The sequence below is a fragment of the Patagioenas fasciata genome, chromosome 2, assembly GCF_037038585.1.
Source record: "Patagioenas fasciata isolate bPatFas1 chromosome 2, bPatFas1.hap1, whole genome shotgun sequence".
NCBI classification, from domain to species: domain Eukaryota; kingdom Metazoa; phylum Chordata; class Aves; order Columbiformes; family Columbidae; genus Patagioenas; species Patagioenas fasciata.
Genome location: NC_092521.1, coordinates 37,352,134 through 37,376,039, shown reverse-complemented (window position 1 = coordinate 37,376,039; position 23,906 = coordinate 37,352,134). Strand labels below are relative to the sequence as shown.

General features: G+C 39.5%; 1 protein-coding gene across 9 annotated transcripts in view; it reads left to right on the top strand.

Moving 5' to 3' along the window:
* LOC139827154 (serine/threonine-protein kinase Sgk3-like) overlaps positions 1 to 22,704 on the top strand; it is a 40,131-nt gene extending 17,427 nt beyond the window's left edge. For 2 of the 9 annotated variants that reach the window (XM_071804056.1, XM_071804063.1), the window contains exons 2-5: positions 12,604 to 12,809; positions 17,642 to 17,725; positions 19,669 to 19,741; positions 22,604 to 22,704. In XM_071804056.1, the coding sequence (XP_071660157.1) occupies positions 12,732 to 12,809; positions 17,642 to 17,725; positions 19,669 to 19,741; positions 22,604 to 22,683 (315 nt within the window). In that variant the 5' untranslated portion in view covers positions 12,604 to 12,731 and the 3' untranslated portion in view covers positions 22,684 to 22,704. Of the gene's footprint in view, positions 1 to 5,549; positions 5,692 to 5,729; positions 5,877 to 6,002; positions 6,192 to 8,761; positions 8,938 to 12,603; positions 12,810 to 17,641; positions 17,726 to 19,668; positions 19,742 to 22,603 lie in introns of those variants that run through there. The other 7 variants (XM_071804058.1, XM_071804059.1, XM_071804057.1 and 4 more) reach the window with 7 other exon arrangements.
* The last annotated feature ends 1,202 nt before the right edge of the window (positions 22,705 to 23,906 follow it).

Below are 23,906 nucleotides of genomic sequence, written 5' to 3'. Positions count from 1 at the left end.
ACTTCCCCATGATGAGGTGGTTGCCTGGTCCATAGTTTGTTCATAGGTGTTGCTTGAAACAGGTTCCTTCTCATTATAAAAGATTGTATGTGATGGAACCAAACATGAAGTATAAGAAGTACAGGCAGAAATCCCTGTTTTGTAAGAAAGCAGCTCAGAATATAGTGATCCCTGCATCTCAGGGAATGAAAATTCTTTGGAGTAAAATCTAGGATATGAAAGTGGCCTTTGTGAGGGGAAGGGGAGTTATCCCTCGGTAAAGTATCTGGTACTGTGTGAGAAACGAGGGCTATGCTTGGACTGAGGTGGAGTCTGCAAAACTTGCTATACATCTAATTTTCTCCAGAGATACCTCCTCTCTTCTGCCAGGACAGAACCTGAATTGTTTGCATTTGTTTTGGAGCTCTCGATACCCAGCAGACAAGTAAGAATTATCATTCACCTCAGACTGTAGATGTTAAGAAGTCCCATATAGGTCTGCTAAATGTTCAGAGTGCAGATACTGCTTCTAAGAAGGACCAGATCTATGTGCTGTAGCATTGACCAGTGTAAAAATCAGCACACTACAGACAGAGGTGCCACTGGGCACACTCTTTAGTGGGACTTTTCCATGTGACTGAGAGTACTTGCTGTTTATTACAGTTATTCATGCCCAGAGAAACTCAGCTGTTGGCTTCATCATCTCAGCGTGTAAATGCATTGCTGAATAGCCTGAAAGCTTAATGTATTTTTAACAAAAAGCATAATTGCTCTGAAGAGCACTGGCAGGGAATCTTCATTTCCAAGATACGCAACAACATACTTGGCATGCAAGTTCCTCTAGGTAGGGATAAACTCACCTTTTTAATCTTCCAGCTTTATCCATTTTTCCTTAATTCTGTGTGGCACTGCTGCTTCTGGCACAATTCTTGCTTGTGTACTAGTGTTCATCTTAAGTATATGCTTGAATTGATTTAAACCAGTTTTCTTCTTTGCTTCTGTGAAGAATTTCTTTGATGTGGTGCTGCTGTCATTCTTCTGGTTCTTGTTACTCCTGCTCTGTGATGTTTGTGAAATGACACAATTTATTACAGTTTTTCTATAGTTTTCCATTATTTTGATTCGTGTTGTTTGCTATACCAAGTGTGAGGCCGTGTAGTGTTGCATATCCTGGTTTTTATCTTCACAGCCTCTGTGCTCCAGGACATTCTTCTTGTAATACATGGATTGTCTTCTTTGTGTCTGGAGTACTGGAAAACTGTCAGTTCACTGAGCATGTTGTACAGAGGTGGGAAGCCCCCTCTTACTTGCCAAGTTCTTATGCTTTGCCAAGAGATAATACCGAATCTTTCAGTCGTACTTGCTTAGGTGACTTGTGGTAGTTTTGGGTGGATCAGATGGTTTGTTTGGGAGAAGGGGTTGAAGTATATGTACGCAGCAAATTGGTCTTTTAAGTATTCATTTCATTCCTTCAAACTGAAAGACTGTCTCTGTAATCTGAAGACATTTTGTAGTTGATCTAGTGTATAAAAACAAAGTAGGGAAAAGAAAAAAAATTCCCCCGCGCAGCTCATGTAAAACTGAACCATTATTCAGACTTGTCTAATAAGCACAGGCATGCAACTATGAAAATGAGTTAAATGAAAGCTATTAATATGCATACATGGATTAAGTGTTACAAAACCAGCTTTGGTAAAGAACAGTTACCTGGTGACACTGTTGCTTGCACGTGCACTGTGAGGTTTAAATCTTGTCCAGCTGGTGTTTCTTCCAGTTTTAACTCTCAGGCTTTCGTCTAGATCACTTTCCCAGCACAGGCCTTCTCTTCTTTGATTTTGTCCTTGGTAGCCTGTGTTTTCTGGTAATCTCATGTGTCCAGGGAGTCTACCTGAAGACTTTTCTCCAGTACATGCCTCCTGGGTGTGTGGCTTTGTAGTGCTGAATGCCTGGTCCCAACTGGACTATTCCTCTTCCAAGTCCTGTTCCTAAGCAGGCAGTGGGGTATGAACATGGATTAATTAGCCTCCAAATGAGAGGCTGGGAAGCAGGGTGAGAGTAATCGATTGAAGAGGGTGGGTGCATATCTGTCTTCTTACTTTTTATGAGGTCTTTGTGACTGCCAGAATCCCAGGTGTTAGACGGTATTTGCCCGGAGTTACTGTGTCTGCGTCATTCCAAGGCCCATCCATTGCAGCTTTCCAAATGGTGATGTCCTCAGGCTGCTCGGTGCTGTGTAGGTGGATACAACCTGCTTGGAGTCAGGTTCTTCGATTAAAACAATTGGCACCTGCAAAGTTAACTACAATGGCCTTCAGTTGTTTCCTGAGCGAAGTCTAAATTTAAGGCTTTATAGGCTAAAGGCTAACAATAATTATTTAAAAGATCACTTCATATATATTGCAGTGTCACATTAATGCCTTTTGGAGGGTTTTATTATAAACAGACATGCATTGGGATTAACTGGAGTTGTAGGTTATGCGAATTACTGCCACAGAAGAGTTTTAGATTCCAAACACCATCTCAGTGTACAAATCTGATGACTCTATTAACAGTCCTTTCTGTGGCAAGGAGTTTGTGTTCCTGAGCATGAGGAGTAAGATAGAAAGCTTGGTATTAATAGGCTAAGATACTCTTCTGAAGATGCAGGAACTGAAACAGAAAGCTGCAGTGTTGGTGTTTGAGGCTGATAGCGAGGTAATTATTTCCAGGTGTTTCTCAATTGACCCACCATGCTATAGCAGTAACTAAAAATAATGGATTATGCTTGTCAAGTGGTTTGCGCCATGCTTGTTGTGTGAATATTTGAATATATACTGAGGTATCACAGAATACACATACAGAACAGTGTTCACTAGCAAAGCTCCTGGCTATGTTTAAACAAGTCATCTGCATTCACGCTTGTCTTTGTCTTACAGTGTTTTTTATGCCTTATTTTTGTCTGTATAGTTCTCTTGATCTTGCAAAATTAGACACTTGATCTTTGGTCAGGGACAAGGTTTTCATACTAATTTAAGGACATTTTTAGTAAAAACAGAACCTAACAGCTCACATTATTGCTTCCTGCTCATAACTGGGCTTGGAGAAACATCTTAAAAGGTACGCTGCATTTCTGTGACCTCTTGTATTTGCAATGGGTTGAAATGGGTCCTTCATTTCTCTTCCCTTTTCTCTTCTTTTCCACCCCCACTGCTCAGTATTCCTTAGCAAATACCAAATAGTTGGGATGACAGCGCAGTAACATTCTTTAGAAAAAGTACTGCAAAGCAGTAGAAGCAAGATTCTTTGTGTGTATTACTTGCCCAGGAAACATACATGGGGAATGCAGGGGAGTTCCCAGGGACAAAAATGTCAGAACAAATGCTGACCTTTAACTTCACTTAAAAGGCAAGTTGAGTTGTGTGTGTTTCTGTGTGTGCTACACAGTTAACCACCAGGTATACACATTGACATCAGAATATTAGCCTTTAAAAGCTCATTGAGAAAATCTGTATATTAGGATTTATTTAAATTTTAGGACTTTAATAGTGTTTTGCATAGTATGACGCACTAGGCAGATTAACATGCTGTGGAATTCATTCACACATATTACAATTTAAGGATTGTGCTGCTCTCCATGTTGCTGCTCTCTAATTACTTAAGATTGAACACAGCTCCAGAATAGTGAGAGGAATGGCATAAAATTAAGCAGTTGACAGCCCAGTCTTCAGGGAGTCTTTAACGGTGAGGATGGACAAATAGCCACTTTTTTAGCCAAAGGTTTAGGGGTTAGACTGTGTGTCCAGGTAGACAAAGCTGAATTATTTGTAGACCTGGGTCATCTCAGCTTTCCTGGGTTGAGGCCCTTCTACTCACTGTAAATGAGTCTAGTGGCTCCGTTCAACTGATTTACCAACAAGTGAATGATTAACTAAAACTATCAAACAGACAGAAGGTGAACACTGATAAACAACTGTAAAGTAAATTAACTCTTGAATACAGATTACCTGATTAAATTATTTGCCCATGTTATTCTAACTGACTGAAGTTCAAAAGTGTTCTGCTCTGGGGTTCGCAAGGAGAAGTGCTTACAAAGTTTCTTTAAAACCTCTCTGTGAATGTAAGCCAGATACCTTGTCTGATCTGAACATGCCAGAGAAGGTTGTTGCTACCATACGGAGTCTCTGGATTGTGCAGTGCCTACCCAAAAATACGAAACTCCAAAATCAGGAAAGGATGGGAAAATTCCTCATTTCTTCCTGCGTGGACTTTAAAGCGGAAGCTTGTGATCCAATTGACTTGTAGCTTGTGTGTACACAGTTGCAACACCCTAATCCAAACACTGACCTATTTTAAATAACGCCAGGCTGCTTCTCTAGTTTGTTTTTGGAGAGGGCTTGGATGAGTGTCAGTGTCTGACACATGAGCGTAGCATGATGCAGGAATCCTCCCGCAGCAGGAACAGGATCTCTAGGATCACCACTTGCCAGATACTTGCCAATACCTGCGACTGTGGAAACGAGCATCGTCATGTCTCGTCAGGCCCAAATACAAGTCATGTAAAGACACGTTCCTGGAACACGGGGCTTCTCCAAAATCAATTTCCTGATGAAAGCCTGTGGGGTTTTGGGGCACTCTGGTGTTACATCGGTTAAGACAGTGGAATGGCCCACAGTGCTTTCACACTTGCTCATTCTTTACAAGGCAGTTGAAAACCTGAGAATCATTTCAGGTGTTAATATTTATATGGGGGAAGCTAAAATGGCATCAGCTTTTACCCCACCCTCAGCGTTAACTGTTTGCATTAGATATTCTTTGCCTCTCAAGCCTTGTGTGAATGATGAACATACACATTCAGAGACCACAGCAGATCCTCAAGAAACACAAGGGTTGTAACTTAATGGCTGTGGTGGTTCGTTCTGTTGAATTGAATCTACGGTAACTCCTGCCTACCCTGCACTTCTAGATCTACTTAACAAAATAAAGCAGAAGTGATACTGCCATTGAAAAAGCTTTTTTTTTTCTGGGATTTGTATTTTTGGAACTGTTCCTGGCTTCCATCTGTTACACTTTAAGAGGTCTAGTTGGATTTTAACTGAGATATTGAAACTTACCCTCTAATTTCAGTTGGTGCAGAAATAGTCCCTTGAATAGATACAAGTCTATCTCAGTTTTCTGCATTATTCCTTCTGCATGTACAGAAAAGGGGAAGCTTTCATTGCAGCAGCTGGTTGGCTTAATGACAGGCTTCCCAGGGGATCGCAGACACCCTGAGCGCACTGAAGAATTAAACTGAAATCCCTCTTATGCAAAATTATATTTTTAACTATTATTTTTACCAGAATGGCAGCTTCACCACAGATTTTCAGGCGTTTCTGTGGGGAGGTGGGGGGGGGGTTAAATAGGGTGGGGGGTACAGCTCGCCTACCGGCGCGGGCCTACAGCCCGGGGCAAGCCAGGGTGTGGGCCCTGCGGAGGGCCCCCGGGCAGCGCTGGCGGGCGGGCGGGCGGGCAGCCTGGGCTGCACCACGCCACGCCCGGGCCGCAGCCTGGCGCCATGAGGGCTGCCGGGCGCTGGCCGCGTCCGTGGGTGGGCCGGAGCGGCCCGCTCACCCCCGCACGCCACCTGCGGCCGGGCCCCGCGCCTGCCCTCCCCGGGAGGAGGTGAACGGGGGGGTTAACGCGGCTCCCGCTCCTCTCTCCCGCCCCCTGCGGAGCGGCGGCCGCACGTGCGGGGTGCGTGGGCGGAGGGACGCGGCGGCGGGAGGTGGGGGGGCCGCGTGCGCGGCCGTTGGCGCCGGGCGCTGCCGGGCGCCCTTCCCGCGGCGCCGTTCGGCCTCCTCCCCGCGGTGAGAGCCGCGGCGCGCTGCCGGGCGGGAGGCGGCCGCGCGGGGGAGCGACGGCGGCAGCGGACCGGGAATGTGAGAAACGTGCAACTTCCTAGAAATCACGGTGCCGAGAAATCGCTGTCGGGGCGGGGGGAGCGGCTTGGGTTCGTCCCCGAGCTGCGGGGAGGGAGCGGAGCTGCCGCTCTCGCTGGCGCGGTGGGTGGGTACGGGTCAGGCGGTGGGCGACGGGCCGCGCCTGAGGGCGGGATCCGCACCGGACTTGCTCGGGCTCTCGGTGTTTGCAGCCGGGGGTTCGGAAGAGCACAGCGAAGCGGAGGGGGAATAGCACTGAGGTCTTGTCCTGAAAAACTAAAGCTTTTTAGGTAATGCTGACTTGCAGGGATTCAGGTACCCTTGAGGAATTTAATTTTGTGGAGGTTAATTAAAAGGTAGTTGTAGTAATGCTAAAGCTGTTTTGACAGCTCGTCTTTTTTTTTAATATTTATGTGGATTTTTCTCCTCTAGCAACTCTTAAAGGTGTAACTGTTTTTCTTCTAGATGTGCAGTGATTTTGCAGTATGGAATTTTCATTTCTTATTCCCCTTTAAACTTCAGATACGTTTCTGTGCTGGTACTTCATTTCATCACAGTAATGTCACTTGAATACCTTTGTGGTTCTTCCAGTTACTTGGCACTGAAGATGACTGTGAATATCACTTGCTGCTGTATTCTTGTAGCTGAGGTCTTTTTATAACTTCTTTCACACATATATTAAGTATGTTTATAGATTCATGCAGAATGAATGTCTAAATATAGCTCTGATTGTTTTATTTTTTTAGTTTTCTATGACCGTAATATGAGCTAATTATAAAAAAGAAAGGTGTGTATGGAGGAGTATTTTCCTGAAGGCTGTAATATACTTCAGATTTCAGGAAAAAATGTTACTAGCTTTTGGAAAGCATTTTGGAAAGTTCACTGTTAATATTGTTAAGGTAGTGTTCATGCATGGTATTTTTAATAACTTAAAGCTAGAAAATAGACCTATTTCTAAAACACATTTTGGGATACTCGTTTAGGTTAGGAATACAGCATGTTTAACTTGCACATGTTGATGAGAAGTACTGGTTGTTTTAACAATTTTGTTAAATTGTTTTGGCAATTTTAAAGCTGAAGAAGTAGTCACTAGTGGTTACGTGATGATGATGAATTGTGTTAAATTGCTTTCTAATCTTAATTCCCACCTTTGATTGTAAATTACAGCCTCACCACATCTGATGCTATTGCACCAAATTCTGTTATACATGTATAAACAACTGTTCTCTGAATTCTTGTAGAATTGGAACACCTTCTTATTCTCTGTGCAACACTGAAATATGTGAGAGGTCAATGTACGCTCTTACCTGCAGGAGTTTGTAAAGTATCCTTGAAGAACAGATGTAAAATACTAGCTGTCGTTGCACTACTGTAGCACGAGGAATCAAGTAGTGGTGAATTGGGCATGCAATTTGGATATTGTTAAAGCCTCTTTATTTTACTTGCATTTTATATTCCACTATTTAGGTTGTGGCCTTTACGTTATCCAACAGCTTTATGGTTCTTAGGCAGACATGAATTCTTCAGAGTACAGACTTCAAATGTGTGTTTTCTGGGTTGTGAAGTGTTGCTTGGACTTACATGTTGAATTATTGTAAAATCCAGATATATTCCATTGTATGGATTTTACCCTTTTGCCAACTATAGTACATAAAATCCAGTAATTTTCTCCATGGTTGATGCATTAGCAATAACATAAATTTTAAACAGGTAAGAATTCTCCCGTATTTATGTAGTAAAACGGAGAACAGTTGGCGACTTTTGTTTTAAGGTGATGTAAAAAAATGGGCAGTATATCTGGAATAGAAATGAGGGGCCCTCTTGCTTAATCTTGATTAAGAGGGGCAAAATGAAGCTGGGATTGTGCGCTTTGTGTTTACTGAAGCCTGACTGCCCTCTTATGTAGAACTGACTATGTTACAAGTGGCTGGTATCAGCGTCTGTTAAGACCTCTTGAAAGTAGCTCACAGTGCTGTTGCTAGACGTTTTGATCTGTGCTATCCTTAAGAATCTATGTTTAACTGAAATTGGACCAGGTGTGTAGGAAGTACAGGTAGCAAGTGCAATGCAAGCTTGATTTTTTTTTTTTTTTAATGTACTGTGGTTTTTGTGTAAGTTTTAGCATCTGAGGCACGTAGTGACCTTTTTGGATACTATGGACACAAGCTATGGACCTGTGTTCAGGATTAAGAGGCAACTGCATTTTATTGGTAGTATTTGTTCTTTAGACCGATTATATTACTTGGGGTATGCTTACCACAGCAAAGAACCTGTATTCTGTCATGTAGAGAACATAAATACAAATAGATCCAGTCCAAACCACGAATCTTGTTATATGCCAGTTGGAGTAATTTAGTGGAGCTTATTTTGGGAGGTGAGGCAGAAGGGATGTTCTTGGGTGCAGTGGAGTTGTGGGAAGTAAATGTTGGCCTGACCTCTCCAAAGTAAATTTGATAGAGACAAAAGAAAGAGGAGTTGGTTATTTATTTCCCTTGACTGCATTTGTACTTTACCTGCTATATTTTTCTACAAGTAGAAAGAATCAGATGAATTAGACTTTGCCCACATTGCTGCAGAGTAGTCGTTTGCTTTCCGTAGCAGTGCTACTAGAGATTTTAAAAAATGCAATGTAGTGGGTGGATGTATCAACAGGGAGCAGGCTTTTTCCTTTATACAAATGTCTGAATTCTCAACTCTCTTCTCAAATTGTGGTTAGAAGTGGTGTAGAGGTAAGCCAAGGATTGGCCAGAGTATTTTGGTTAGTGCTCTCATTTCAGCTGTACTATTTCTAGAGGTCTGTGCTGGTGTTTAGTGTTCTTGTATTAAAAATCATATGTATGTGGTATTCAAAAGGATGACCTGTGTGAAACCTGTTTTCTTCACAGCTTAGTTACTCAACAGCTTCTGGCCATCAATCTCTCCTCGCAGATTAGCAATCTGTTTTGCGTTGACTCTGAAGCATGTGATTTCTGCAGTCTCTGGCTCTCCTCATCCTGTATTTCTGTTGCACTGGATTCTGAACATCTTGTCTCTCATTTCCTCTGTGTCAGCTGCTTGTCTGGTAAGAAGAGAGCGGGACTCTCTGTTTCATCATACAGTGGTTGAGAAAAAGTTGACTTTCGGGGCTTTCAGAAAGATTGTGTAATATCCAGTGGTATGTTGAGTCATTATCAGGATATTTTGTGGGGAGGACAGAGGAAGTGTTGGAAAGTATGCCAAAGATGATACTTTCTCTAAAGTAAGAGGAAATAATGTTTATAGCAAATAATAAGACTGTGTCCTGCATCTTCCTTTTTGTTTCTGAGTATGTAGGTTGCTTCTGTAATTGGAATCATATTCAGGTGGGATTTTCAGCAGCTGGTTTTACTGGTGACTCAGTCCTGGATTAAGTCTTTCTAGGCAGGTGATTAGTGCATAGGGAAACGCCTGTTCTGTTCCAATGAGTGAGTATGGATCCTGGTGATTCTTCAAGTGTGTTTGCAGGGAGACTGTCTTTTTTTGGGTTTTTTTTGACTGTTCTTGACTCCACTTCACTTGTGTTACTCAAAGAGTTATTGCCATGCTCTTACTTCACCAGAGGCAAAGGTCAGCCTGAAATTTGACATTGTCGTGGCTTCCTGCAGGAAACTCTGAAAATACAGCTTGCTTTTTGACAGCCACTGTGAAGAGAATGCACAGTGTGGCTGTTGGTAGGGTTGAAACTTTGCCAGGAAAGATGCCTGACTTCTGTTCTCTTCTGATGCATGTGTCTGTGCCTTCTGTTCCAGGCTTAGATACTGTAGCAACTTAAGAGTTCTCGCTGTTTCTGGGAAGCACTAGGCTCAGTGTTAACCTGTCTTTCATTATCTACATGCTCTTTCACTAGTACCCGTGTATGATTTTTAAGGGGATTTATTTTGCTATCCAGTTTTCTGCAGTTGTTCTCCTTTCTGCTGGTTAACAAAGTTGAGGCTAGGGGATACTTGTTCTTAGTTACAGGAAAAGCTATAACCAGAGACAAAGAGTTCTCAGCTGACAGCGTCTGTTGAATTAACTCATATCTGGAAACACTCAAGACACTGCAGTTCTCACTTTTGAAGCTGTGCATGAAAATACATTTCTACTGTTTGCTCTCTGTTGTTGCTTCATGTAGTTACCACAGCATTAGTAGTTTTACCTGCTACTGAAACTACAGCTGAGTTCCTAAACAACAGTGTGGCAAAGATTAAGGCAAATTTATCCCTATTTCTACAGTCAAGCCTACAGACCAGATGTAAGAAGCTCTCAAGATCTGATAAGCTCTTGGCAAATAGAAATTGAAAGAAAGCGCTGATCCTCTAGAGTTTAGTGGCAAACTGAAAATGCATTTCTTCCGACTTTGGCAGTTCAGCTTAGTGTTAGTGACCCGCACAATTCGGAGGAGATGCCGCAGATAAAGAAAATAATCACAGCTAGTGATCTTCTAGGCAGCTTGAAGAAAGAAATCTGAACCTTGCAGTTTCAGCTTCTCAGATGATTTATTCTTCTTCTCCCCAGTATGATGAATAAACTCTTCCTGAATTAATCTGGGTGACATTTCCTTCTTTTGTTTTCTGTAGATTTTTCACCTTTGGATCTGGAATAAAGCTCAGCCTTCCAAGTGATATTCTTTGGGCTACAGCTTTTAATCTGTACTACTTCTGTACTGGTATTTAAAAGTAGGACAGCAAGGATAAAAAATGAAAGGGATGAGAGAAGTACAGCCTATATTGTGAGAATGACAGCAAGTATGTTATGAACCTTTGTAATGAATGTCAGTTTATGAGAAAGGTGGTGAGTGATATTAGTCAGTGAACACCTAATCCATTTTAAAGCTTTATTTGTTTTTCTGTGATGAGCAGGAAAACAGATAAACACAGGGACTTGTGCTCAGTTCCTGGTGCTGGACCTAAAGTGGCTAAAGATTGCTTAGTAAAGTCTAAGCTTAGTGAAACACTTACTGAAAGTGGTGCCTATTGACTATTTTAGTGGACCTCTTATGATGGAGAAGAGCACAGTTAACCTTTAGAGCTAAATTTTGGTGTGTGGTAATGGATGAAGAACAGTTTTAATCCTAGGCCATTATAAAATTGTGGAAAATGGGAACTGTGCCTTGTTGTAATAAAGCTTTTAACAGTGGCTTGCCAAAGGAAAAGAAACTGATTTGAAACTCCAAGTCTGTGTAACTGGCTTGGATGAGCTGTGTTATAGTAAAATAAAGGCGGGGGGGGGAGCTTAACCCTGCTGAACCCTGTAATTACCTAATCAGTGCAGTAGGGAACAATCAAACTAAGGTAAATGCAGATATAACTGAAAATCATTATCTGAATATGTTGCAGTATGCGTGATCTATCGCTATCGCTGTGATTACAGTGGTTTCAACCACTTATTTTTATTTGAGGTCACCAGATCTTTGAAAATTACATGATTTTAAATGGCTACAGGAGGAATAATAACATGAAGTTTGGACCAGAGAGATGATCTGGCTTTTGAGAACAAAAAACAGTCAACTGACTGACTGAGACTAGTTGGCTATCAAGAACAAATCTTTGCACTGGATTCCAGGGGCTTTGGCCTTCTTGCCAACATAAATATGGGTGTCTCTCTAATAGCAGAATTGCATTGGAATAGCTTTTGCTTTTTGGAAATTTGTAAAATGAAATATAGACTTCACTTTTATACTTCCTTGTTTTAAGAAAATAGGGAGTTAAATGTTGAACTGTGTGTTCCTTTTTCCTCTTGCTGTTTTGAAGAGAACTGAGGTCTCAGCTTTCTAAAAGATTTTTCTCATGTTTATAAGTTGGTCAGACTCATAGTGTTCTAAAAGCTGAGCTGCATTCACTAAAACACTTCAGATGGCCGTGCAGGCATGGACAGAGGGTTGTAGCTATGTAGCATTGATTTCAGCTGCTCTTAGGCAGTACTGAAGTTCCTGTTGTTTGCAGTGGTGTCCAGTCAACAATTTGCTTACGCTCAAGGCACGTGTGGAGAATACTGTCCTTTAGGGAGGGAAGAGACATGTACTTAACAAAAAGTTTTCTGTCTTTTGATGGCTTTATACTCTCTCTTGCTTGTGCTCTTCTCAAGTTCTGCTGGGAAGCTAACTGTTCTACTGAAGGGAATGCACAACCTTACTGTTCTGCTAAACACAAAGTATGTCAAGTATGGGGGAAGAGAAGGTAAATATTCCAACAGACACATGATGCTGCCTGTGTCCGTTTCTAAAATTCACATGAAAATTTTATTTTCTCATGTCATCTTTTATCTCTGATGTGATAATATACTCAGCATGTTCTGACAAATCTGAAATGCCCTCTGGTAAAGACTCATGCAGTTGAAAAATGTTGGTTTTGAAATAAACTGTTCTGAACGTACACGTTAGTGGCTTTTATCAGATGTCTCATACTGGGTTGTCATCTTTAATTATTTCTCTGTGTTCTATCTTTCTTCCTTCAAAGTATTGTCTGTAGTTGGCCCAAATCTGTTTCCAGTATGTCTGTGCAACTTTGTTTTTTCTTTTGAGTGCACTTGTATCCTTAGAGAATGCGAGTGATTTCAGTGAAACAACAAGGACCACAAGCACGAAATGATTTGCTAAATAATAATTATTATGGCTGTATATATGCACATTAAGTGCATTTCCAGCCAGGAAGAGTTTTTATCAGGCAGGTTTTAGCACTGTGAGTTAAGTGTTCCCCATACTTAATTTTCCTTTTATGTTCATTTTAAGCTTACAGGATGGAATTTACATTTTCTCAAGAGAAGCTGCATATCTTGGATCAATACTGTTGAAGATATCTTCTGATTGCAACACCTGAAGCAGGGTCCTGTAACAAATTTGTCAAAAAACCACATACAATGGATCTCAAAGAAAGCTGCCCAAGTGTTAGCATTCCCAGCTCTGATGAACACAGAGAGAAGAAAAAACGGTTTACTGTAAGTATGTAAGATGTAAGCAAGTGCATAGGCTATTAGTGCCTTTTTTTTTTTTTTTAACTAGTAAACTTGGTATTATTTTCTACAGGTTTATGGAAATCTGTTCACAGTACTGGCCATAGTCCAGTGTTAGAAGTTGTGAATGTTTTATAATGTTGAACCATTTCTTTCTGAAAAAAGAATTTGCTTTACAAATTTCTGGTATTTTTATCCGCAAATAGCAACATTTTCTCATATAAAATACCTAAGTGTCCAAATGTAGGGATAACATTTTGATACCAAATCACATTAGCAGTTGGCATCCTACATGATTTTTTGTGAAAACATTTGTTTTGTAAAGGAGTAAAGTGTGGCTTTGGTTTTGATGGTTGTTTTGGTTTTTAAGTGGCCAGTTTATTCATAGATATCCTGTTAGACTTCTATAAATTTTTGTGTAAAAGAAACAAAAACATAAACCATCAAAGGTTTGAAAGACATTTTTTTTGTCTTCCGTCCTGTTTTCTGATTCTAATGCCTATGTGGTTTTTTTTTTTTCTTATTTTGTTCCCATTTCCACTCCTTGTCATTTCTCTCCCTCTTCCTTTTTTGACTTTCCAATTTGACTTGTTTTTTGGAAGTAAAGTCTTCCCGTTCTGTGGGGAACTTGAATTGCAAAAAATCAAGTTGTGTGGCATGGATTTTTTGTTTCGCTTATATGTATGGCGGGTTTTAAAGACAGCATCATAATACTTCCTTTAAAAAGCTCGAAGTATTTCATTGCTCTTGTGCAATTTCCTCTAAGCTTTTTTTTTCCTTGAGTGAATTAGTCATTCTTCAGATGTGGAATGTAAACATCCTTGAACTGAATTGCTGTCTGAAGAATACAACAAAACAAAGATTTACTTTGAGTTATATATCTTTCCTCTTCACCTCTTTTCCTCAGAGATGAATAATGTTGCTTGATTCTACAGGTATATCAAGCCGTAATTTAAGGAGGGAGTATGCTGGTAAAGGAAGCAAACTAACGAGAACTTTACTTAAAACTGCTGCATGCATGTGAAACTCAAATGAACAGGAAAAACTTCACGAAAGTCTAAACTTGAGTAAAACAGATTTGTTTTATCATCTCAATATTTCCAGTCCTGTTGTTAAAATGTGCCAGTGTGATACATTTGTGGTACATACTAGTGTTGTCATCTCCAGGTCATCTTACATAAAGATCTGTGTGACTACTTTAGTAACCTAAAGGCACTTTCTTTGGATATGCCCTTTAGAAAGCTGTACGAGCAAGAGTAGGAAACTTCAGAAGCTGAGGATTGAGTTGGGGGAGGAAGGGATCCAACCCAGCTTGCACTCCGTGGAGGTGCACTTTGTCTTGGCAGCTTCTGCTTTCTGCAGAAGGGAATAATTAGCAGCTTGACAAGAACTACTCTTCACAACCAAGCTCTTGAGTATTATCGCATATATTTTAGAATCTGATAACAGCAGTGAGGGTCATACTATACTTGATGGTAGGAACTGTGAATTCTAGCATGTGTGTCTGTTAGTGCTTTTGCTGTGTATCCTCTTTTGTAGCTGCATTGTAATGACTAGAGCCCATTAGTACTGCTTTTAGAGGGGAGTGAGGTGCAGGGAGAAACAGTTATTAACAAATTTGTGGTAGGCATAGCTGTTTCTGATGGCAATGTTAGTGCCGTTTCTGTGGACTGCAGTTAGAACCTTAGGGTGAAAGGAAAGGTTAAAGTGATAAAGGCTGGGAAGGACTTCAGGTGACTGTTTTGTGTAATCTTCACCTTACTGTTGCTTGCGGTATATATCACTACTGCTTCTGAGAATATTCTAGAATCTTAATGGTCTGAATAGAAATGATGAATTCCAGCTCAAATCTCACAGAGGCTCGCTTAATGCTGGCATGGAAACAAGACAAGTATGTGCAACTTAGATTTTATTAGCTCTCTTTTTGCTCTCACACTTGCCCCAATGTAGCATTTTTAAAAACAATCATGTCTCTGTGCAGTTCTCATTCTGGTAATGAGTCGAGCTTTTCAGTTTTGTCTTTGGAAATGAACTCTACATTCCTACTGAGCATTTTCATAACCTTTTATTGAATATTTGTTTTGGTTTTGTTAGATACTGTGTACGTTTGATATATTTACCATCAGTATTTTTTTCATGACAAATAATTTCATGTTTGAATTTTTCAGGTGTTCTGACAGGGAAGCTTTTTTACTTCCACTTAATTTGTGGTAACCAGCCTCTATGTATATCCACTGTAGTTCACTGTCCTGCCTTTTCCTGAAGATGTAGCATTCATGTTCTTCATAAAAAGAGCAAAATACTTGATTATTTTGCACCATATCTAGGCTATATTAATTGCTACTCTCTCCTTGCTGCATAGTGGGCTATTCTTTTGCTTGTTTTGCCAAATAGCTTTGTTTTGGGTTTCTTGCTTTTGTCCCTGTGCTGTTTGATGTCTGAGGCTTAATTTTCTCTTCTGACCTGTTCTCATTTCCCTTCACACCCCCATCATATACAGGCTTATTAAGAAATCTCTTTCAAGGGTGCTGTTTGATTAAATCTGGAAACTTTGTTTTAGACCTGTGATGTATAATACTAATCCCCAGCCCTGTGGAAATTGTGGAGTTTTTTTTTATTTTGTTGACACTTACTAAATAGTTTCCTTACTTTCTCAATGCTTTCTTTCTTGAAATTGGAGACCTGCCTACTTTTTTACTTATCTTTGTTTAATACAAATTGCATATTTAATCCAGAAGCATGAGCTATCAAAACAGTTGAAGCCTTTTAAATTTCAGTTACTTCTTTTGAGAAGACATCCTATTGCATCCAGAAATAGCTAGACCCTATCCTATCTGTATCTGGGAAGATACTTTATGGTAATAATTGTGATGGTGATGTTTTCAGGAATTGTTTTTTTTTTTTTCTTCCTTCTTCCTTTCTCAAAGCTTTGCATTATTTATTCTCATATTACAAGATGCATCTTATCTATGTTTTAGCAGTTTTCTAAGACTAGTTTTGATTTAGGAGTAATTAGATTGAAAAGGTTATTATCTAATTAATATCTAATTCTTCCTCCCTGCCTTTCTAGAAACGGGCATTGCACATTTCTGTAAATCATTACATAGCTGTAGCTGAGAGTAGTAATATAGCCCAAAGATATGTTACATTTTGGAGTTTTACCAAATTCTTTGTAGATATCATATGTGTTCTTACTGTGTTCTTGCAGTGCTTCTGTAACTGTTGAGCTTGCAGTTTCTGCTTTGTTGGGCATGCAAGAACTTCAGTGATGTTGTGAACTAGATGACCTCATATAATTTTTTTTATGCTCTCTGAGGTAGAAAATGTCGACTGTGTCATTTCTCTGCATCTAGCTTTTCGAAGAACAAAACTCTTCTAATTTTGAGGTTGCCAAGGAGGTGAATATCATTTTGTATCTTAAGTTATGCTCTCCTGTGCACTTTGCAGTCTGCTAATTTAAGAAGTTGTCCATGGCTTACTTCTGAGGCTTGTTGGCATTGATCTGCCATGTAGTTGTGAGGAGAGGAGATGTTTTACAGGAATAGCTTTTGTGTTTGAGCATTATTTGCAGGACTTGGTTGCTAGTATAAGATACCTGGCTCAGGAGGACTGTACATGAGTCTTTGCAGCTGAAGCTTTTGCTCTTTACAGTCTAGGGAGGCTATTGAAGGTATGTAGCTAGGTTTAGCAGTATAAGGAAAGTCTAGATTTCTAATTAGAGTGTCACCAGCGTCCTACTAGACACTTCTATCCAGCCTCTTGTGTTTCCCGAGGAAGCAGTTAAAATAGCATGAATGCAAATGCCAGGCTAAGGAACTGATGGTGGTGGCTGCTGCTTCCACAAATGGAATTAGAGAGGTAAGATGCTGTTGTAGGACAGAAGGGAGACTGGGGTATTGGTCCAGTTTCCTACATCAGGAATTAGCAGCCTTCCGTGCTTGTTCCCTTGCTGTGTCCATCTTCTCCCCTGCAGGAATATCCATCCAGCCTCCCTCTGGAAGTACGAGAAGGTGTAGAAGGGAGGTCAGCTAGTTGCATAAAAGGGGAGAAGCCTGCTGAACACTTGTCTGTCAACCAGATTTATGAAGGCAGGGGTTGACAGTCTGTCTAGTTGCTGGAGTCCACTGCTGCCATGGGATCTGAATGGCCAGAACTGTGCAGCAGGTTCCAGCTACACCTGCCTTGATCCCAATGCTATGTATTATGTAACCTGCGCTGTCTTTCAGCCATAGCAGCAGTTTCCCACCCCCAAAGGATTGTGTTTAAATCCCAGGCCATCTGCCAGGATCCTGACTATAATATGTATTCAAGATGTTGCAAGAAACAGTTATCTTTGTAACTGTCTTCCGTAAGTGCTTTCTCTTTAGGTTTTGGTGAAGATAATAATCAGTGTTTAAATGCTTTACTTCCTTAATATTAGTCTTTATTACAGGTTATCAAATTGCTAACAAACTTCATAGCAAATATTTATGAACTACTATAATATCTGGTGGCCAGGTGTTCTTGTTAGATATGAACTAATTTATGAAACTCCATAAAATAAGTGTGGTGTTGGTTGTTTTTTTTTTGTTGTTGTTGGTTTGTTGTTTTTTTTTTACACCAGGTAAGCAAAACCTATTTCTGTAAAATACCGCACTCTTCTACATTTTCTTTTAATGATTTGTGTTGATGTCTGTGTGGCTATAAGAAATATATAGGTCAACAAATACATTTACATAATACATTTAACAGCCTGTCCTTATTTCCACCACAGGATTAAACCTGAGAGGTTTTATTAAACTTTACTGTTGGCAATAACTTCATCTTTGTTACTGCAGGTTTACAAAGTGTTGGTCTCGGTTGGCAGAAATGAATGGTTTGTCCTCAGACGGTATGCAGAGTTTGATAAACTCTACAACACGGTAAGCAAAAATGCAAGCTATGGAATCATGCCAGAATAGCACACAGAGTAACACTTGTTAGCAGTGGTACGGTTTCAGTTAATTCCCTTATTGAGGAGTTTGAATCAACATTCAATAACCATTGGAGCCTGATTAAAGAGAATTACGGGGTGTTTCTTTTTTAAACTTGGGTTTGTTTGAATTTCAAACTCAAAATCCACTTATTTGAAACTTTTGGTTTTTTAGTTGTTGCTTGGGGTCATAGTGTAATGAGAGAAACTTCCCATTTATGGGTTGCCAAAACATCTGAAATTTGCATTTGTTCATGATGGTAAAAATCACTGCAAAACTTAAAACCTTGACATAGATAAACTTCTCTTAAAATCAGTAGTTTACTTTGAAGTGTTGAAAGCAGTGAACAGACCCTTGTTTCTTAATATAAACGTATTGATAAGTCAGTAATGGCAATTCCTACCTGCAGTTTCATAGCCAAATTTTGTGGCAGTGGTCCAAATAAAATAGGCCTCTTCAGCAAATAAGTATGGATTTATTGTTTTTTTTTTTTTTTTTTTTTACTGGAAGAGGACTTTTCCCCTTTTACATAGTGGGCAAGTGGTGCAAATACTTGCTCAGCTGTGCGGTCTGTTATGTCTCCGTGTCATACCCTTCTCCAGTTCTTTGTGTTTAGAGCCCACAATTTCTGCTTTAACAAAAGAAGAAATAATTCCTCCATGATCCACATGAGAAAAGATTGCCAGCTGCTTCCCTCTGCCTCTGTTTCCCTTCCATTGCCTCTATGAGAAGCAGTCAGGCTTTTCTCCCTTCTGCCTCACCGAACACGGGCTTGTATGTGGCAGTGTTATGCATATGCACGCAGCAAGCTTGGAGCTGTCGGATACACCATGCTATGTTTGCCTGCCTCTTGGGATAGACTTGGAAGTGATGCGGAAACAGTGTCCCTTTTTCCATACCTGCAGAGTGCATGTTGGCAATGCTGTTCCCTTGCCACTGTCTCTTGCCATTCAGTTTCACGTTGCTCTGCGGTTTGTTCAGCGCTGTTTTTTCTAATGCATGTAGGGGTGGAGGTCCTGGGGAAGCATAACCCAGAGGACTTTTAGTACAGTTTCTATTCAGTGTAATTTGTATAGCATAGTACACCAGAAAGAACTTGTGCTGACAACTGGAAGAGATACTGATGTTTCTAAGGAAAGAAGAATTGCCAGCTACTGTATTAGAAAACTGCTGTCTTAAAGAGGATGAGAGTAGGATTGCTCTTCTGGAGTGCTTGAAGATGAAGCAAATGTAATCAAGGATTGGCTCTTGTTTGTTTGTTTTTGTTTTGTTTTTTTGATAAATTCAGTAGTGTTGTATACAATCTTCTGGTCAGTTTATCAAGTGTCAAATATGATCAAATTATCAAATGCAGCATCGTGAAGTAGGCTGTTCATCCATTTATAATTTCGACTTAAGGGTAGACCACCCGTGGTTTCTAAAGCTTTAAGAATGTTTGGGCAAAACCCAGAGGCCTGTATCCCCAGCTCATCTTAAGACTCACCCCTGTGCAAGCAAACAAGAAAACAACAAACCCAAGAGAGATAGAGAATTGATGGAGCAAGAAAGTAAACAGGAAAATAAAACCAAAATTGAAATTCTAGCCTACTTTTTTAATGTAGTACAAGTGGAAAAACTGTTTTGGCAGCATTGCAGAAGACAGCTGCAATAGCCCATAGCTTTCTGAAGTGAGATGGCCTTTGAATTTAAAAGAGTATGACTGGTGCAAACAAGCTGAGTACAGATTGTTTGGAGTTTGTTTTTTTTCCCCAATTGTATTAGAGAAGATGGCAGAGAGGAACAGAATTACTAAGAATCAGATGTTCAGACTGTTAATCAGAACACAAACAAAATGCAATTATTTCTAGGTACTTTGTCTAAGCACAGTCTAATTGTATGTGTTTTGTTTTCAGCTAAAGAAGCAATTTCCCACCATGAACCTGAAGATTCCAGCTAAAAGAATATTTGGAGATAATTTTGATCCCGGTAAGTTATCATCTTATTACTCATTTTGTCAGTTTCTTTATATGAAAATTGATCTATTCCAGCCTACAAGAAGCTATCTTAGATGAGTTTTACACCAGTTCTCAAAACAATGACTAAACCCAAGTTTAGTCATGCTTCAGTCAAGAGCAGGAGCTGGTGTAGGTAGGTATTCTACCTTGGGATTGTGAACAAAGTAACGCTTAGTGGCCCAGTGCCTCTCTTGTGCTGAAGGCTGTAGCTTCTCCCAACCCTCCTGTGTTCAGGATTGTGAGAGATTTTCAACTGTCAGGTGTGATCTGCCTTCTATAAAAGCAAAAGCTGAAACCCAGACTCTTCTGAATGTATGCCTAGTAAAATTTAAACTTCCCTTGTGTGACATTTTTTTTTCTCTCTGAAAAATGAAACTACTACAGGATTTATCTTCGATGGCTTTTGAACTCTCTGTATCTAAGTGTGCTTCCTCGTGCAGTTTAGATGAAACTGAACCTCTTCCTATTGTTCACTTACAGAAGCCTGTCTGATGTGAACATGATGTGATCCAGTTAGCAGTGATGGGTCCCAATTAAGCTTGCTCTGCCCACATCAAAATACTAATGGAAATGTATATTGAATCAACGCAGGTGGCACCATCGATGAATAAATAAAAAAGCAAATGAGGAGGCAAGGCCTTTGCTCTGTGTGTTTTACCCTTCATTCAGGCCCTTTTTACTTAAGGGTTTTTCTGATGGTCACTGGGCACATCCCACCTTCCCCTGGCTTGCTGATGTGATCAGAGCTTGTGTAGTTTCACCTCCTCCTGCACCTGTTTCCAGCATGTCATTTTTCTCCTTTGCTGAAGAACAAGTGAACCCAAAGGTGTTGAACTCTTGGGACATGTCATTTGGTGTTTTTAGAGTTCTTTCAAACATTAATTTTTGGTAGTTACTGTTAATCATCTGGATCCTGATGTGAAGCTTCCTTTTATTTTTTTAATTAAAATTATCAAATGCAGGTGTCTGAGCACTGATGTCCTCTTCTGGTGAAGATGTAAATGATTGCCAAAAGTTCTAAATGTGTTGTGTCTATAGGGACTTCTTGTTTCGTTTAGTTTCTTTCATTTTCTAGGACCTTGGGGTTTTCAGAGCTGATCCGCTGTACAACCAAATGTACCAATGCATTTCTTGGAGTCAAATTTAGGAAACTGGAATTTAAATGTGGGAAAAAAAACCCAAACCAAAAACAAACAAAAAAACCCTAAAACATTATTAAAACTACATATGTAAAACGATGTTCTCAGACTTGTTTTAAATTTCTACAAACTATGCTGAAATCCTTGAAGCATGAGAAACTAAATAGTTCTCAAGATGTTTCTTGCTGGGGGGCAAGGTGGAGATGGAGCCATGATGTTAATTTAATAATTCTCTATCTTAACAGTGATTTATTGAAGCTTTGTAATGTTTCTGCTGGCTTCTGAAATAAGTAGCTTGTTTTACAGATGTCAAAAAGATATTTTACTTCTGTCAATCCATGCTTAGGTATGCAGCGTTGTACTATTGCATTGGAGTTGTAGGTGCAGCAGAGTGAAACATAGATATCCCTTTTCCCCAAATCTACCAAAAATACTTTCATAACCTAAATTGTCATTAAATACTCCATTTTTATTGTCACTTAGGTAACTTCAAAATTAATCTTGTTTTAACTTCAAAAAAGGGACAGAGGGAGATCATAAAAACCAGTCAAAATACAGAACTAGAAAATTACAGAATACGTTTGAGCTGTCGTGATGCAGGTGTTTCATCCTCAACAATGTGGACAGCTCTGTAGGCTTCGAGTGGCTGATGGCATTGTACATCTTCTGCACTGAAACTGCTGATGTTGGTGACTCCTGTAGCATCTTTATGCAAATTTACTTTCCTGTTTGATGTCAGTAATTTGGGATTATTAAATACCCTAACAAGTGTTGAGAGATTATATCTGTGAAACAATATGAGCATATTTCTTCATATTTGAAATACAGATTTTATTTGAAATTCAATTTTAAAATTTTAATAGTTGTCAGTAATCTATATGTGACAGTGTCTTGGGAAATTGGAGTACCTTGCAAGTTAATAAACAAGTTAAATATTCTTTTTCCATACAAATTATTGTTGATATGAGTAGTGAAAGACAATATTATTCTGGTTTACACTTTTTGTGTTAGAGCTCTATTTCTATTTCAAGTCCCTTGTGTGTCATTCCATATTGCTGAAAAAAGGTTGTGTGTTTTAAGCTTTGGATGAATGTGGAGATTGAGGATTTTTTTTTTTTTTTTTTTTTTTTTTTAAGTTAGAGATGGTGTTCAAAATAGAAACAAAAGCACTTTACTTAGTTATCTTTAATGGTTACATCCAAGTGCCTCCTGGCTGGATGAATTGAGCAACTTGTCTGCTGCCATACCTGTATTACAGAAATATGCTGCTTGGTGGGACTGTTCATGTAAAAACTTGTGCAACTGATACCAAGTTTTGCCTGTGGCTTTGGTTTTTTTTGAGTAGAATCAGGTCCTGAAGGGCTCACCCATTCAACGAAGGCTGCACAGGTTAGCCCACGGTGGTTGCACACTGTTCTTGAAGCCCTTCGGTGCACTTTTAATCCACGTGGCTTTCTACATTTTCAAGTAGTGTTGCAGAGGAAACTCAAAGTTGTTCTCTTACTTCACCTGAATGTTTTAAGTTTGTGATTGTCATATGTAGAACCAATCGTATTCTGCAGCAATCATAAACCAATCTCCTTTTAACTGCTGTTTAAGTCTTATTAAAAAACTAAATTGGAAAATTAGTCTTTTTTTGCAGGATGTCTGATCATTCTAATAAATCTACCTCTTTTTTTTTTTTTTTTCCCTAGACTTTATTAAGCAGAGAAGAGCAGGACTGAATGAATTCATTCAAAATTTAGTTAGACAGCCAGAGCTATGCAACCAGTAAGTAGTTTCATTTCTGTTTTATAAGGACTGTTTAACATGAGATGTCAAATACAAAAATGCAAATTAAGTACTTTTAACCAGAAAATGTGTTATACCTGTTCAGTGCTATTAAGTATAATAAATAAACTTCAATATGACTGTTCATTCATTCAGGAAAAATCTACAGATGAACAGTATAAAAATACTTTTTTTTCCTGAAAATTGATCTACAAATAAACTTGCAGGCAGTTAACTGATCTTAGTTGAAAGGGTGCAGATTCCAGTGTGAACTCTGTTGCTGTAAGGCAGGTGTTTGTTTTGTTGACAGCTTTAGTGTTTGAGGGCTCTGCTGTCACTTGCTACTACGTTGCTGGGAGTAAGTCACTGCCTGCATCCTTTGGTTAGAGCAGTTCATGTATGAACTTGAACCAATCAGCTTGCCTAGGTGGTTTGGGATAACCAATCTGACCTGCCTAAAGCAAGTGACTAAATTTGCACATAAACTCTTCCATGAGAAGAAATGTGGGTGTGTTAACCTCACCAGTGGGACAGTGATGAATGAGAGATGATGTGCTAGAGTCAGCTCCAGTTAAATCTGGAGGATAGTGCTTCTGTGTGTGAACTGATTTGGGCAAGTAAACTGCATGTTTCTTCTAGTTTAAATCTATACCTAATCAGTTTAAACTAAATCCATGCGGTTTTCTGTGTTGCTTGAACTAGTGAAATGGTAAAGCTTTGTGTTTTACTTTAGTGTTGAGTAAATGTCTTTAATACATATGCTTTGTTTACTTAGCCTATCTGTACAACCTGTGAAATTGCCCATATCCCACAGGAAAAAAAAAAAAAAAGTCTAACAGAATATTGCTGCAGTGTGCAGAGTGTAGTCAGATTATTTTTTTCCCAACAGATGAACTATTTAATGTCCTATTAACTTGAAATATGTACTTCCTTCCTTTTTTGGAAAAAAGAGCATTTTATATGTACTTCCTTATTATAAGTGGAAAAAAATTTGAAACAAAGCATTTACAGTGGAAGAGTTTTCCACTAGAACAAATATTGTGAGGTTTGTGGTCATAGTCAGCTTCTTCTGAGGGAAAGAACAGAAAGCATTTTAAATAATTATTGAAAGCTAATCTGTTTTGTTACATTAGGAGAGGACAATGGTGGTATTTAGCACAGTCTCCTCCCCTACTTGATTGTCGGTATGTCCAAGTACCAAGTATTGTGTCTCAAAACATACTGTAC